Source organism: Crocodylus siamensis, chromosome 1 (genome assembly GCF_052110815.1).
Source record: "Crocodylus siamensis isolate JL-2025a chromosome 1, ASM5211081v1, whole genome shotgun sequence".
NCBI lineage: Eukaryota > Metazoa > Chordata > Crocodylia > Crocodylidae > Crocodylus > Crocodylus siamensis.
The window spans coordinates 280,063,288-280,079,665 of NC_143395.1; the positions used below are offsets into that span (position 1 = coordinate 280,063,288).

The 16,378-nt window shown below is 46.0% G+C and overlaps 1 protein-coding gene across 1 annotated transcript; it reads right to left on the bottom strand.

Annotated features, from left to right (window-relative positions):
* Window positions 1–302: 302 nt before the first annotated feature.
* LOC149874549 (uncharacterized) lies at window positions 303–16,150 on the bottom strand. The gene is made up of 4 exons (XM_090031656.1): window positions 16,027–16,150; window positions 4,123–4,656; window positions 3,827–3,940; window positions 303–2,913 (listed from the first exon to the last, which is right to left on the bottom strand). Exons 2-3 carry the CDS (start codon window positions 4,489–4,491, stop codon window positions 3,932–3,934), a joined length of 378 nt encoding a protein of 125 aa, XP_089887782.1. The 5' UTR covers window positions 4,492–4,656; window positions 16,027–16,150; the 3' UTR covers window positions 303–2,913; window positions 3,827–3,931.
* Window positions 16,151–16,378: the final 228 nt, after the last annotated feature.

Consider the following 16,378-nt stretch of genomic DNA (forward strand, 5'->3'; position numbering starts at 1 on the left):
GAGCTACAACCAACAGCCCTGAAACATCTAAAAGATGAGGCACATTTATCAAATTAGGAATCAAATTAATTTAAAAGGAAGTAATAAATACATTTCAACTTCTAATTCATCTTTCAAAAGACCCAGATGACTCTTAGACAAACATGAACAAGAAAATAGAGATTTTATTAAATGCAAGTTACACACATCTGTTGTACTTTTTTTAAGGATATTGATTTTTAATCTTTTCTCATGGAGACAGATTTTTTAACCTTTATCTAAGGAACATTTTAAACTGCTTTTTCAGTATAATATTAGCCCACATAATTCCTTCAAACTGCCTTTGGCTAGACTAGAAAAAGGATAGAAAAAGGTATTGAGGCACAAAACAAATAGATCTTAAAACATAGTGCATCTGGCAAAAGGAATAGCTACTTGAAAGTGGATAAACTGCTTATCCGGTATCTTCCCTTTCAATTTCTTTTATGTTGTACATGGCTATTTTTCTAATGTAAAAGAACATATGGTGCAGTACATTTCCCTCTGGAGAAATTATACAAACTATTACACTTAAAAATGTAACCCCCAGACAATCTAGTTCAGTTTTTGTCTTCCTTTGAAGGATAAAATAAGTTTGATTCAAGCAAAATACGTTCATCCCACAAATCACGTATCAGAAAGCACAACATGGCACTGTCTTTCTTTTTAACAATACTTGGGTTTAACAACCTTATTATTAGAAAAAGTTTTAAAAGCTAATTAAAATTTGCTAACTTTTGCTGTTCCTCATAAAAACCTACAAGCATTTTAATGCATATTTGTGGAATACACTAAGGAAAGAACCAAACATTTGTATCATCTGTTTACTATACTTAAGGAATGGCAAATGACATTTATAATTGGATAATTCTTTCCGTGCACTTAAAACAATCCCCGCATCTTCATTGTGCTAAATAAAATAACTTCAATTCATGAACGCTAGCATGAACATGCTTCTATGGACACATTTCAACTAGCGATGACTCTGGGTCCTATTTCCATTTTGGGTTATGATGCCAAAAAGTACTTAAATACATATCTAATTTTAATGAAATAGTCTGATCAACATCCACTGGACTACTCAAAGTTTAAAGTGAAATGTATATGGAAGCACTAGACACTCTATTATTGGGGATTAAAATTATATCCATATACCATCTACTTCTGTCAATGGTAGTGATGAAAACATCTTTGTGGAGGAACTAATAGAGTTGGACTTTTGCTGCATCTTACATAATCTTGGAAATCATAGAGTCACAGAAGTAGGGTCGGAAGGGACCTTGTAGATCTTCAAGCCCGACCCCCCACCTGGGCAGGAGAAAAGACTGGACTCAAATGACTCCAGCCAGGTAGTCATCAAGCCTCTTCTTAAACATCCCCAGGGTAGGAGCCAGCACCACTTCCCTAGGAAGTTGGTTCCAGCTCCTAGCCGCCCTAACTGTGAAATAGTTCTTGCGGATGTCTAATCTAAACCTACTCTCTAATAATTTGTGTCCATTGTTCTTTGTCATGCCAGGGGGTGCTAGGGTTTAGGGGGTGCAGTGTCTCCCCTAAACCCTTCTGGTCCCCCCTAGTGAGTTTATAGATAGTCACCAGGTCCCCCTTCAGCCTTCTCTTGTGAAGGCTGAACAGGTTTAGGTCCCGCAGTCTTTCAATGTAGGGTCTGCCCTGTAGTCCCCGGATCATGCGGGTGGCCCTCCTCTGGACCCTTTCGATGTTGTCCACATCCCTCCTGAAATGGGGCGCACAGAACTGGATGCAGTACTCCAGCTGTGGCCTGACCTGTGTCGCACAGAGGGGGAGGATCACCTCCCTGGCTCTACTTGAGATGCACCTGTGGATGCACGACAAGATCCGGTTAGCCCTGCCAACTGTGACCTCGCATTGTCAGCCCATGTTCATCTTGGAGTCAATAATGACTCCAAGATCCCTTTCTGCCTCTGTGCTCTCTAGAATGGAGTTTCCCATTCTATAAGTGTGCTGCTGGTTTCTACTGCCCAAGTGCAGCACCCTGCACTTGTCAGTACTGAAACACATCCTGTTTATGTCAGCCCACTCCTGTAACCTATCCAGGTCTTGTTGCAGTCTTTCCCTCCCTACTAGCATGCTCACCTCACCCCAAATTTTGGTATCATCAGTGAATTTAAACAGGTTGCATGTTTCACCCCATCGTCCAAATCACTGATGAAGAAATTGAACAGCGCAGGCCCCAGGACCAAGCCAGGCCCCAGGACTTCTCCCCAGGTCGAATATGACCCGTCCACCACCACCCTCTGAGTACGACCCTTGAGCCAATCTGCAATCCATCTGACTGTGTAGGCATCAATGCCACAGTCACCTAGTTTTTTAATGAGGATGGGGTGGGAGACGGTGTCAAAGGCCTTGCTGAAGTCTAGAAAGACTACGTCCACGGCAACACCTGCATCCATTGCCTTTGTGACCTGATCATAAAAGGCAATCAGGTTGGTCTGACATGACCTGCCCCTAATAAAACCATGCTGGTTGCCCTTGAGCATCATCCCTGAAGCCAGCCCATCACAGATGTGCTCCTTGAGGATCTTCTCAAAGAGTTTCCCAAGGATAGAGGTAAGACTGATGGGCCTATAGTTGCCCGGGTTCTCTCTCTTCCCTTTTTTGAAGATGGGGACCATGTTAGCTATCTTCCAATCATCCGGCATCTGGCCCGAGCACCTCAAGTGCTCATAAAGCCATGCCAAGGGCCCTGCAATAACCCCAGCTAGCTCCCTCAACACTCTGGGGTGGAGAGCACCTGGACCCGCTGACTTGAACACATCCAACCCCTCCAGAAGCTCTCTAACCCGGTCCTCCAAAACCTGAGGTCTGGAGGCGTTCCCCTTGAGTTCATCTGGCATCACAGAGGGGAAGTCCCGGTCCCTGCACAAGAAAACAGACATGAAGAATTGGTTAAAGAGTTCCGCTTTCTCCTCTGGCGCAACCGCCAGATTGCCCAGCATACTTTGCAGGGGCCCCACATTACCCAGTGCCTTCTTCATCCTCCCTATGTATTTGAAAAAGGACTTTTTATTATCCTTGATCCTGGACGCTAGTCCTAGCTCTATGTCCGCCTTAGCTTTCCTGACAGCCCCCCTACAGGCCCGAGCAGAGGAGGTATAATCCTCTTTGGAGATAGCACCTCGCTTCCACCAGGTGTACGCCGCCTTTTTGGCAAGCAGGCATTCCCAGATGCCCTTCGTGAGCCAGGGGGGCTTCCAGGCACTCTTGCCCCACCTTGCATCTTGTTGGGATGGACTCCCCTTGGACTCTGAGTATAGTTTCCTTAAGGAACGACCACTCATCCTGGACACTGAGTTCCCCTGCCCTCAAGGACCCCAGTGCCTCACCCACTAGTCTCCTCAACTTGTTGAAGTTGGCCCTCCTAAAGTCTAGGGCTACCGTCATGCTGCAGGCCCTTGACACCCTGCACTGGATGGTGTCCCCCTGAATCTTAACCCAGAGCACTTCAGCCTGCCCTTCCTCTGACCCCATTCTGCTGGCAGAGGATGTGTAGTGCTCCTTGACATAGAGCGCCACACCCCCACCTTTCCTTCCTTCTCTATCCCGCCTGTAAAGCCTATAGCCCCTAATGCTAACTGCCCAGTCATGGGACGAATCCCACCACATTTCTGTTAGCCCTGTGACAGTTGGGTTTGAACTAGCTATTCTGAGGGTGAGTTCCTCCTGTTTATTCCCCATACTGCGAGCACTGGTACATAGGCATTTAAGGCCTTGCAAGACTGTGTGTGCCACCCCCACATTTAGGGAGATGGTCTGGACCCCCGTTTCTTACCTTAGCACTCCTTGCCTTTGTCACCTGTCCTGCTCGGATGGCGTCTCCTCGTCTTCCTGCGGCCCCATCCCCCAGCGAGGCTAGTTTAAAGCTTGCCGTACGAGATCAGCCAACCTGGAAGAGAAGATACACTTGCCTTTAGGAGAGAGATGAAGCCCATCCCACCCCAGCAAGTCCCCCGCCCAAAAGCATGGGTCATTATCAAGGAATCCAAGGCATGCCTGGTGGCACCAGCTGCGTAAGCGCTGGTTGACCACACCAATGCAGGCCTCGTGTCGCCGTCCCCGCCTACTCACCGGAAGAAGAGAGGAAAATACCACCTGTGCCCCCGTCTCCTTCAGCTTGTCTCCCAGAGCCTTGAAATCCTTCATAATGCGGTCAGGGTTGCCCCTGGCCGCATCGTTCGTACCCACATGAACGACAACCATGGGGTACTGGTCTGCAGGTCGGATGTAGGCCGGGATCCTTTCTGTGATGTCCCTGACCCGAGCCCCAGGCATGAAGCAGACCTGTCGTGTCCAGGGGTCAGGCCAGCAAATGGGACCTTCCAGTCCTTGTAGGATGGAGTCTCCAATGACCAGGACCCGGCATTTCTTCCTCCTGGTGTTCGCTCTCTGCCCATTCCCTGTTGTGTGGGGAGTGGCATCATCCCTGCCAGAGGCCATTCCACCGTCCTCCTCCGTCACAGCTGCCAGGGCATCAAACCTATTCCCCAGCTGAACCTGGGGAGCTTCCACCGCTCTAGGCCTAGCAGCTCTGGATTTGGGCACCTTCTTCCACTCCTGCGTTGGAAGAATCTCCTGTGGGGGCTGTACAGTGGGCGACCGGGCCTGCAGAGAATAAAAATAGGCATCAATTTCGTCCGCTGTACGAGATGAATGTATGAGATGCAAAGATTTTTGTGTTATCTTTTACTGGACCAACTGTACAGTTGGGAGAGAGATTGGACAAATTTCTGGCTCACAAAGTGCCCTTCTTCAAGTCTGGAAAAGAAACAGACATAGGCTAAGCTAAATATCGGGGGCGGCAGGGATTGGCTTCTGTTTAATTCCATGCAAGTGAAAATGGTCACTTAAGGAACAGAGAAGGACTGTGATGCAGGAGCAGAGAAGCAATCAGAAGTAGCTTCAAAACAAGGGAAACACAGCTGAATAGATAATTATGTAACATAACATAGATGGATAACAGACTTTAGTACCTTCTCCACTCTATAAAGGTATGAACACACATATGTTTGTAGCAGTTCAAAAAGGGAGCAGTTTCAAAAGGCCAGCAGCTGTTATGTTCTAATTGTTATGTGTGGACAAGCCAGAAATGTTATCAATGTGGCAAACCTGCTCCAATTTTAACACTGGATGAGCAGTTTTTGCTTCTTTGGTATCATTCCCAGTTTGTCCACATGTAGCAACAATTAGAACATAACAGCTGCTGCTCTTTTGAAATGATTACAAAAATACATGTGTCCGTACCCTGAAATACCTGGAACAAATGTGCTAAAACCTTCCTGATAACTTACTTGATCTCACTCAGAGTTAAGCTAGCTGTTCATTCATCAAGCACTGAAAAATCAAAAATCTCCTTAGTATAAGTGGTTGGGGTTCCTCTAATTGCCAAGAACCTCTTCCACCTGCCCCCTAATCTGATGCCTTGAGTAGAGTAATATCTTCAAGCAATTTATTTATCTAAAATAATATCGGGACAAATACTGGTAAAAGTGCCCTTCTTCGTAACCTCTAACCCACTACTAGACTTTTTAATCAACCTTTAAAAAGGTTTTAATTGGTGAAAAATAATATTCAACATTGTGCTTCTTCATAAGCTATTATTACCAGCAGCTTTTGAACAATTCAGGAAATATATTTAAAAGATTAATTTAAGACTTCAGCTTTGCCTTGACACAAGAAGCAAAACAGGGAGGGGTTCCTCTTTCCCAACATGCAAAAAATGCGCTCTTTCCCTGTTTTCATTGTCTTTCTATCTCTGATGGGCAAGCACTCCTATCTATGACCTATGCAACAGCAGAAGAAAAGGAGGTGTTCCAGAGATGAGATGCTGGAAGAAATGGCATGCAGGAATGGCACCCTTTTGCAGTATCAGGAGATGGAAGAGGACCATAAAGGACTGGAGAAGAAAATGCTAGAACAATTCCTTGCAGGATAAGGAAGGGCCACAGATTGGTGACAACTGTGTTATGAATGCTACAGCTATCAGAATCCAGCAGCCAATTCCAGTTCTAGCCCCACCACTCTTTTCACATTGGCTTTAGTACCTGCTCTTGGGCCATCACCACTGGCCACACATTCTGGCACAAGATCATGTACTGCAGCCAGTTTAGGCACTGAAAAACTCCAGACTTGACTGATCAATGAACAACTCAATGGATTGGAGTACACAGGTATATCCTCTACTCTAAGCTGGAAGAGTCTGCACAACCTATACCACATGGCCAAGGGGAAAGGACCCCAGGAGTGGATCTTCAAACAGCTGTTCACAGCACTATTTAAACCATTCTGTAATAGGGTTCAATTGATGTTTATTTGGGACTTTTACTTCCACTTTTTCCTTGTCTTTCTGGTCTTCTTCACAAACAAATTTGCATTCTTCTGTACTGTGAACACTCATTCATTCCCATCATTAAGCAAATCCATGGCAGGACAGAACTGCCCTGGGTTTGTTGAAAATATATTAAACTTGAAAAATTGCAATGAGAAAAGAAATGGCCTACTGGAATACAGCTTGTGTGAATGCTTGCTGAGACAGAATGAATAATGGCCTTTTAATGCAGTTGTACAATTTCACAATCCTTTACTCTCATAACACTTTATGAACTTTACGGTCACATAAAACATACAGCCACAATAAATGAGAAGGTAATTAGCAACAATAGAAATTGAACGAGATGGTTTAAATCATTTACTGCATTAAAAGCATTACAGCATCAGATTTCTACATTCATATCCTCTGTGCTTCAAAGATGTGGGCACACACACACCCCTTATTTTCCTGTTTGCCTACACTCAGCTTCAGGGGGTTAGACACCCTTTCTGATTACCTCTGGCTAGTCTCCAAGCTACAAATGTCCACTCCCTAAACATTACTAGTAGCCTTCTGGACTTTGTACGGGACACAGCAGGCTACAATCATACAAAGGCATGGGCCATCTTGGCATCCAAATGTTTTTTGTCTTCAACCTGCCAAATATATGTTCTGCTAGCAACTAACTATGAAACTGAATGTTCCTTAGCTAGGCCCTCTGACATCATAAACCCTAGAAAGAGCAAGTGAGTGTGGCCTCACAAAAAAATGGATGCTGACACCTGATCCTTAAAATTGACATTAGGAGGAAACACTTCTCCCAGGGGATAAATCCCTGAGATCCCCTCAGTACTTTGGCATCACACATTTACTTTCCACACCAATGTTTTCAACCTGCCAGGATTGCTGAATCAAAGTAGTACTATCAAGGCTTTCAGCTCAGTTTGAGATTGCCATTCTCCGAGATATTCTTTGCAAACCATCCTAAGAACTGGTTTGAAACAAATCTGTAGTAGTCCGTGAAAACAGTCGCTCTGGACAAACACTGCCTCTGGTGGGTTAGCACATCCATCAAGGACTATTGGCAAGTATACTATGCAAGAGCAGGTGAAATGGGAGTAGATTTGGAATGATATGTTTAACAAATGGGAGGGATTCAGGGGACAATCTGACCTATTCCTCGTACTAGGAGGGTCCCCATCTGAAACAGTTCTGATGCTGCAAGGTCTACTTGTTCAGAAATTCTGGAGCATGCACCATGGCTGTAAGGTCTACCATAAATGACTGTACTTTCTCAAATCCAAGATGACTTCAAATTTAAGAAGACCCCCCCAATTATTAGGATCCATACATGGAATTTTGCATACATGGAAAATTATAAATGTGTTATAATTTGCCCTTGCCCCGCTCTGCCTCTGCCTTTCCTACCTGTTGCCTATTCCCCCTGGCACTTTTTCCTTCCCCAGCGCCTGCCCCCCCAAAACCTTGCCTCCCCTAGCTCTTTCCCCCCTGCAGCCTGTATCCCATTCCTTGTCCCCATGCCTGTGCTTAACCTTGCTACCTGCCCCCTTTTGGCACCCCCACCTTCAGCTGCAGGGGTAGGCAGAGGCTCAGCACTGGCTTCAGCCGAAAACCTGGGGCCAAAGCCAGCTACTGCCTGCTCTGAGCTGGTACATGAATTTAAAACTAGTCTTTTCTCCCCTCATGCAGATTATGGGAAAAGCAATCTCATTTTGGAATCAAGTGTTATTCTGATCTAAACCCTGCTCTCTTCTGCATGTCAGCACCTGCTTCTAAAATGGCCTCTACACTGTTGCATAAAGCATTCAGCTGCAAGCAGAAGCAGCTCATCCCCATCTTGTCTTTTCAGCTGGAATGAGCAGAAGTAAGGAGTATGCAAGCTAAATGGGATGGTGGCAGAAAAATAGCTGGCCAGGAATCTGAAGAGACAGACAGGTTTTACTATAATAATGTATGAATCACATCTTTGAGTGTCTACAGATAAGGAGGTGCTAAAAACTTTGAGATACTCACCTCCAAAAACCAAATGTGATATGTGTACCTTCAGTTAAGATTAAGGATAAGGGACAGGCATAATGTTGATGTAGCCTCAAGATGGGTTTGGTTAGCTCAAGGGTGTCCAAACTTTTTGAATGTGGCGCCAGATCATGAACTTTTTATCACCCAATGGGCTGGCAAGCCATATTCAAAGACCTCACAGGAAGCAGTATCACATCAGGAAGTGATGCCACGTGACCTTTGACACCAATGAAAGTGCAGGAAGTGACAATGAAATGGGTCTTACCAGTTCAAAACTCTCCCCCTATAGCATCCACCTCTGCCACTGTTCAGGGCAGGATACTGAGCTAGATGGACCATTGGGCTGACCAAGCATGGGACTTTTTTATGCTCTTATGTTCTTTGGCTGAGCTTCCAAACTATGGCTGAGATTTGCAAAAAGGGGTAGATAGTCATGTTACAAAGTTGTCATAAAAGATTTGGAGTCCTCTAAATCCCATTCATTCTAATGGAAGTTGGCCTTTTGACTCAGCTTTGAAAATCTCAGCCCAAGGTGCCAACCAAATAAGTCAAAATATATTTTGCATTTCTATGTAGTGCATCTATGTGGGGCTTTCCAAGCATTTTACAAACATTAAATGAAACTCAGGATATCCCTGCTTTTCAGAAGAAATGTGGTGGTGAGGACATTCTTGGAACATCTCTCACTCTCTGTGTGTGATTTGCTTCTGCTGTCCTTGGACCACCCTAGAAGGGCCCTCACTGCCTCATTTGCAGTTCAGAGCAGGTAAAGTGTAAGTGGGTAGGAAGGATTTATTTTTTGGCAGCAGCTGTGAGTGGCTTGAAGCTAGTGAAGATGTACCCACAATTAGTCACAGATCAGAGTGGGAACACAGTTGTCCTCACTAATTAACGTGGCTCCAAGGCCCTGCCCTGTCTCTGCCTACATGTTGCTCTCATGTTCTCTTGCTTTCTTAAGTCTCGAGAGTAGAGGATTCCCATCATGCCTACTGGACTGCAGTCACCGGATAGCTGCCCTGGCTCTAAGGTTGTGCTTCTGACTCTTTCATGGCCTCTTTTAGGGTGCACGCTTAGAACTCTGGCTTTTCCTTCCCGCCCATTTTGCTGAGTTGTGATTATTCCCATGGGGCATGAATGTAGTTCAGTGGCTATGACTCTGCTTTCTCATACAGAGGCAATGACTCTCACAAAGTATGGCATATTTTAGTAGGATAAAAACATTTTGAAGGTCACACAGAAAGCAATAAGCAGCCTTTACTCACATGAGCTTACCAGGTAACATCAGCCACTTGGTACTTGGGTTCCTGGCAGGTACAGACACAAGTTTATTAGCACATTGTTCCAGAGTGAGTCTCTGTGCCAGAGCCTACATCAAGTCTCAGATCTAGGGAGCCTGACCCCTCCCCAGCCAGAGGCTTGTCACCTTATAGCAATCTGCTGGCCGGTGCAGACCCGGCCGGGCTCCTCCCATCCCCAGCAGCATGTGGGAAGCCAGCTTCAGCTGCATGGAACTTTTCCTGACTGGTGCTGACCCGGCTGGCTCCGTCCCATCTGGAGCAGCATGCAGCTGAAGCTGGCTTCTCACAAGCTGCTGGGGACGTGAGGAGCCTGGCCAGGTCTGCACTGGCCAGCAGAAGCGGCGGCAGAACCATGTGCCGCTCAGAATGGGACAAACCCGGCTGCAGTGGCAGGGGCAGAGCTGCATTTTCCCCTTATCCGCGCCGGTCAGTCCCAAGCAGCACTTGGCTCCACCACTGCTTCTGCTTGCCGGTACCGACCTGTCCGGGCTCCTCCCATCCCCAGCAGCACGTGGGAATCTGGCTTCAGCTGCATGCTGCTCCATTAGGAAGCTGCTGGGGGGGAGGGAAGGGACAAGGGGTGGAAACGAAAGTAAACAGTGTTTACTTTGTTTCCCATCGTAGCACCTCAGGCCTCAGAAAACAGCTTGGCATACCCTAAGATGTCACAAAGTTACTATGCCAGACTATCAGGATATCAATTTTAAAAAATTAGTAGCAACAGCAAATCACTACTACTACTGTACTACTAGAAAAAAATCTGAAATCTATTCCCAAATCAAATTTAACCCTCTTAACAGAAAAGTCACAATTTTATAAAAAAGATAAAATATAATTAATTTGGGCATAATCCTGCAATTCCTAAGATGTTTGGCCTTTAATTGAATATGCTCTTTTTATATAAAGCACTTCAAGATCCATGTGTGGAAAGAGCTAGAGAAATTATTATATGCAATTATATTCCAGTGGTGAACACTAAAGAAACATTAGAAGTAGAAAAATAGTCATCATCATCATTGGCAGCCACCAGTCTCAGGAAACAATGGAGACTGCACCTTTAGTAGGTTTGTGGTTATTATGACAGCTTCTTGAGTGGGTGAGGAGTCCGATGCATGACAAGCAGACCTTCCAGCAAGTTGCACATTCAAACTCAGTTGAGCTTGCTCTGGCATTCCGAGTACCATTTCGTCTTGCCTGCCCTGACGCCTCTTCTCTAGCTCATCATCAACTTTCTCCATCTTGAAACAATGTAGGCCCTGCTTCACAGCAGCTGTCTACTCACAGCAGTCTGAAATGATAGATTTCCTGCATTGGTCACTGACGCGTAGCTCACAAAGGTTTTTCTTGCAGACATCAACAAAATGGAGTTTGGGCCATCCAAGTTGACATTTGCCAGTGGCCAGCTCACCATAGAGTATGTCCTTGAGGATTTGGGCATCACTCATATGGCTCATATGTCCTAACCAAAGGAAGTGTCTGTGTCTCAAGAGCACAAACATATTGGGTATATTGGCCAGAACAGCAAAGTTGGAGATTTGATCATGCCATGCTATGCCCAGGATACAGCAGAGACATTGAAGGTGGAAACTCTTCAGTTTTCTGTCTTCCTTGGCATAAGGAGTCCATGTTTCATTGCTGTACAATAGACAGCTAAGTATGCAAGCACTGTAGATGGACATCTTTGTCAACAGAGTGAGTGGTCTGTTTTTCCAAACTCTCTTTCGAAGTTTAGCCATGATGTTGCTTGTCTTTCCAATGTGAGTGTTAATTTTGGCTTCCAAGCCAAGATTTTGTGAAACAGTGGAGCCCAAGTAAGTGAATTTTTCAACCACGTCCAGGTTTTCATAATTTATTCTAACTTTGGGAGGGTGGTTAACTTGTTGACGACTACTATCTTCTTTAGATTAGTAGTCAGACCAAAATCATCGCAAGCACAAGAAAGGTGATCCATGAGACTTTGCAGTCTTGGTTCTGAATTACTGACAATTGCTGCATCCTCAGTGCTGAATGCTAAAGAACCTCAGGAGTAATGTGAAGGAGTGAGACAAAACTCACAGCATGGAGAGCTGGCAGGACTACAGCTGGAGACAAGAAAGGAAGGAAAACACCCACCCAACTTCCAAAGTAGCATCTTGCTCAGGATTGGAAGAAGGAGGCCACCCAAAGGTATTTCTGGCCCCAGAGAGGGGCCAGTTCACTGCAGGCCACAGGGAGAGAGGAGTGGCTGAGTATCTCGGCAGGCAAACACTACGGAAGGTGCCTAAGGAACACTGTGGGAGTGACCCTGAGGCAGGCGGAGGCCTGCACACACGCGGCTGGTAATAATCTCTGGAGTGGAGCTACAGCTGAGGATCCAGAGCAAGGGAGTCCACAAGGGCCTAAGATAATCTCTGGAGCGGAGTTTTTCAAAAGAGGATTTGGAGGAGGGCCTGAGGAAAAACTACTATCACAGGTAGAGCCTTCCTGCACACGGGGGAGACCCCAATGAGACTGTGAATGTTCATAGGGGTGCAAGGCAGGCCAGTACATAGCGAAGACTACTAAGGGATTTTGTCTGGATTATGGTGATTGGGATTTTGAGCACCTGATCACGGGTAAAAGGGACATTGACAGAGCCTGACAAGAAGGCTGAGAAGCAGCCAGGGTTTTCTTTGTTTTTTGCTGTTTCTTTTGATTTCTTTAGCACTAGCCAAGACCAGCCCTGGAGGGGTCTACCTAAAAGAGGCCCAAGATCACCCTGGAGTAGAGGGCCAAAAATACGATCACAACAGGCAGCACTACAACCTGGCAGCAGGAAAATATTGTGAACACCATCTAGAGAAGTTAGGCTGGGGTAAAGGGGAGGTTTTGGAGCCCCACAGAAGAAACAGGGTTCGAGACCACCATGGGCAGTACTTCCTGGGAATATATGTCATCACAGTCGTGGCAGGTGAGAAAACATAAGATCCACTTCCTGGCAGACCAGGTGATCCAGAGCTAAGGTCCACCCTGTTGCCACCTGTAGGCAGATGAGCTCAGGGCAGTAGTAGCAAGCCCTATAATACCTACAGCCGTCACAAGTAATAAAATAGTAATGCTCTTGATTATCTTGTGTGATCTATGCCATCCTTCTGTAGGCATTAAAGTTCATCCCTGGGGACCTTCTATTGCTCAGCTACAATCTAAGACCCACCATGCTTAATTTTTAAGTATATTCTTGAGTACCATTAATTTCAATGGGACTTATAAAAGAAGTGTGGTTAGGATTATATGTTGAGCTCAGTTGACGGGTATAAACCCAAAACAAGAGATTAAGAGAAAGGCTGACATTTTAGTTTGGACAAAAGCAGGTATCTACAATGTATAGTCAATTTGAAATTTTATACCATTAAGATGATCCTTAAAGTTGATTTGTGAAAGAAAGTAGCAAGAGAAACATTATAGAGGTAGAGAAGAAAACACTGAAGGTAGAGCCCTGTGGATGCTTCTCTGAATTATTGTTTGTGTTATTGTAGCCCTTAGAAGATCCAGTCCTGGACTAGAACCCTATTAGAAACTGTACAAAGACTGAATAAAAAGGTTTTTTTTATAAGCTACAAGAAATAAGGAGACAACAGCATAAGAGGATGGGCCCCTAAATCCACCAGGCATTTCTAAAGAAGCTTGTGAAATTGGCTTACCCACTGGAGCTGGGAGGTGGTGGGACACCACACCAGGAGACAAATGCAGCAAAAATGAAACCATGGTGGGCAGAGCCACTGCAGATGAAAAACAAAGAGAAAAAAATGGATTAACCACAAGGAGACGGGGATGGCTCCCGCATCAGCCTGGGCTCGCTTTATGCGTGACTGCCGGGAATGATTGGCTGGCCGGACACCAGGGGCCACTATAAAAGACCCAACAGAAGAACAGCAGGGGGGACCAGAAGTGAAGTCCCCCACTGCTCTTAAGGGACTGGACAACACCAACGATCACAGAGAGGAGACCTGGTAGGCACCCTGGGATGGGGCCGTGAGCCAGGGGAGCCACCCAGGGTGCTAGAGTGGGCATTGACTGGTGCTGATTAAGATTGGAGTCCGCAGGGACCCAGCAACACTTTGAGGTAGGCGCAGCCAACCAGCAACAAGGACCCAGGCCAAGAAAGGGATGATGCACCAGAGAACAAGACAGTGCCAAAGACGCATGACACCTAGATAGAAGGAAGAGGCAGCATGAGATACTCGGGGAAGGAACAGCACCAATCAGTTGTGGCTGTCCGGCCCTGCAAACTCAAGCATTGAAGAAAAAGCTGGACATCACCCTCGACAACACAAAGGGTAACACCCAGAGAGTGGTAGTGGATGGGTCATTTTGGAGGGATGTGAGCAGTGGTGTTCCACAGGGCTCGGTCCTCGGGCCTGCACTGTTCAACATCTTCATCAGTGACTTGGATGAGGGGGTAAAAAGCACCCTGCTCAATAAGTTACAAATCAGACCTAGACAGGTTACAGGGGTGGGCAGATGAGAAAAGGATGGGATTCACCACTGACAAGTGCAAAGTGATGCACCTGGGGAGGAAAAACTGGCACCATACCTACAGGCTGGGGAACTCCCTTCTTGTCAGTGCAGAGGCAGAAAAGGATCTTGGAGTCATCATTGACTCCAAGATGAACATGGGCCAGCAGTGTGGGGATGCAGTCAGGAAGGCCAACTGCACCTTGTCATGCAGCCACAGATGCATCTCAAGCAGGTCCAAGGAGGTGATCCTCCCCCTCTATGCGGCACTGGTCAGGCCGCAGCTGGAGTACTGCGTTCAGTTCTGGGAGCCGCACTTCAAGAGAGATGTGGAAAACACGGAGAGGGTCCAGAGGAGGGCCACTCACATGATCGGGGGCAGTCCCTGTGAGGAGAAGCTATGGGACCTGAACCTGTTCAGCCTCCACAAGAGAAGACTGAGGGGGGATCTAGTGGCCTGTTAGTCAGAGGGGACCAGCAGGCACTGGGGGAGTCTCTGTTCCCCTAAGCACTACCAGGAGTGACTAGAAATAACGGTCACAAGCTGGCAGAGGGTAAATTCAGATTAAACATCAGGAGGTGCTACTTCACTGTCAGGGTGGCTAGGATCTGGAACCAACTTCCAAGCAAAGTGATGCTGGTTCCTACCCTGGCGATTTTTAAGACAAGGCTAGACAATCATCTTGCTGGGGTCGTTTGACCCCAGTACTCTTTCCTGCCATGGCAGGGGTCAGACTTGATGATCTGCTCAGGTCCCTTCCGACCCTTCTAACTATGAAACCATGAAACATCACGGTTGGCAGTAGGTGGGGTATAAAGAGGCCAAGTCCCCCATAAAAGGAGTAGAGGAAACAACCAAGGGAAGGCACCAGGGGAGTAGGACCAAATATCGTCCTCCCAATTGATCCAAACTAACCATCAAAAACATGGCAGGAGAGGCTCTTGGGAACCACCCCAAAGCTACTTGGTGACCATAACACCCACCCCAAGAAGCCACAGCAAGGCTCGAGAGGTATCCTCACCCACGACGTCCAGGGGAGAGGCACAGGAGGCTACAAAGCTCTTATGGACAGTGAATTCTACTCTAGATCCACATTACAAATCAGCTGATGCCACTTTTAAAATAAGAATCTACAATATTCTGTATGCAAGCCCATGAGCAGATTTTGAAAACATTGACAATTTCCAAAAGAATTATTCCAAATTGCAAACTGCATCTGTGCAAACAAAATGTGGTACAAACAGCTTTGTTCCATTGTTCACTATCTGCATTCACTGGTTTTGATAATCTTTAACATATTGTTGCAAAGTGAGTTTCATATTCATTAGCAAGCTCTCGCAAGTTTGAGACAATTGAGTTACTAAATATCTGGCTTATTAATGTAGAAGCACAGAACAGAAGGCATTACTTCATGACTGCATTTTAATAAGCAACCATGAATAGTTTATTTTTAGTTAGTAATTGGCAGAAGCTAAGAGACCAATTTTTATTTGTGGACTGATTCAATTGATAGAACCCAAAATCTCTTTTTTATTGTAGATGAAATGATTTGACGAAGTCTTTTTCTGTCCTCTACCCAAGAAAAGAAATCTGTCAGTCCTTGAATCCTGCCTACTGTCACTGAATTCAACTACCTGCAGTATGGAAATCCAGACCCTCCCAAAAATGGGAACCTCTGCCTCTGTCAATGGTTCATTGTGTAGCCTTATCTAATCCTCACATTGGGGGGGGAGGGAAGGGGCAAAAGTGAAATCCATTCATATTTGGCCTTCAATTTGAAGCTGCAATATCTGGCATAAGTGTTACCCATCTCCATGGTGTTAATGGCAACAGTAAAGCCCAGGAAATCTTACCCACTGAAGCTGGGAGGTGGTAGGACACCACACCAGGAGACAAACGCGGCGAAAATGAAACCATGGCGGGCGGAGCCACTGCAGGTGAAAAACAAAGAGAAAAAACGGATGAACCAGAAGGAGCTGGGGATGGCTCCCACATCAGCCTGGGCTTGCTTTATGTATGCCTGCCGGGCTCAACCACATCTGCTGGTCCTGACCACATCTAGCTCAAGCCCAAAACCAGAGTTTCTGGAATCACTTTCCTAAGGTACCCCTAACAGACTATACTTTTCCACACTGAGGCCACATATGAACTAATGAAAGCTTTGTTAAAGGAAAATCTGAATGAGAAGTAGAACACTCTGGCCCC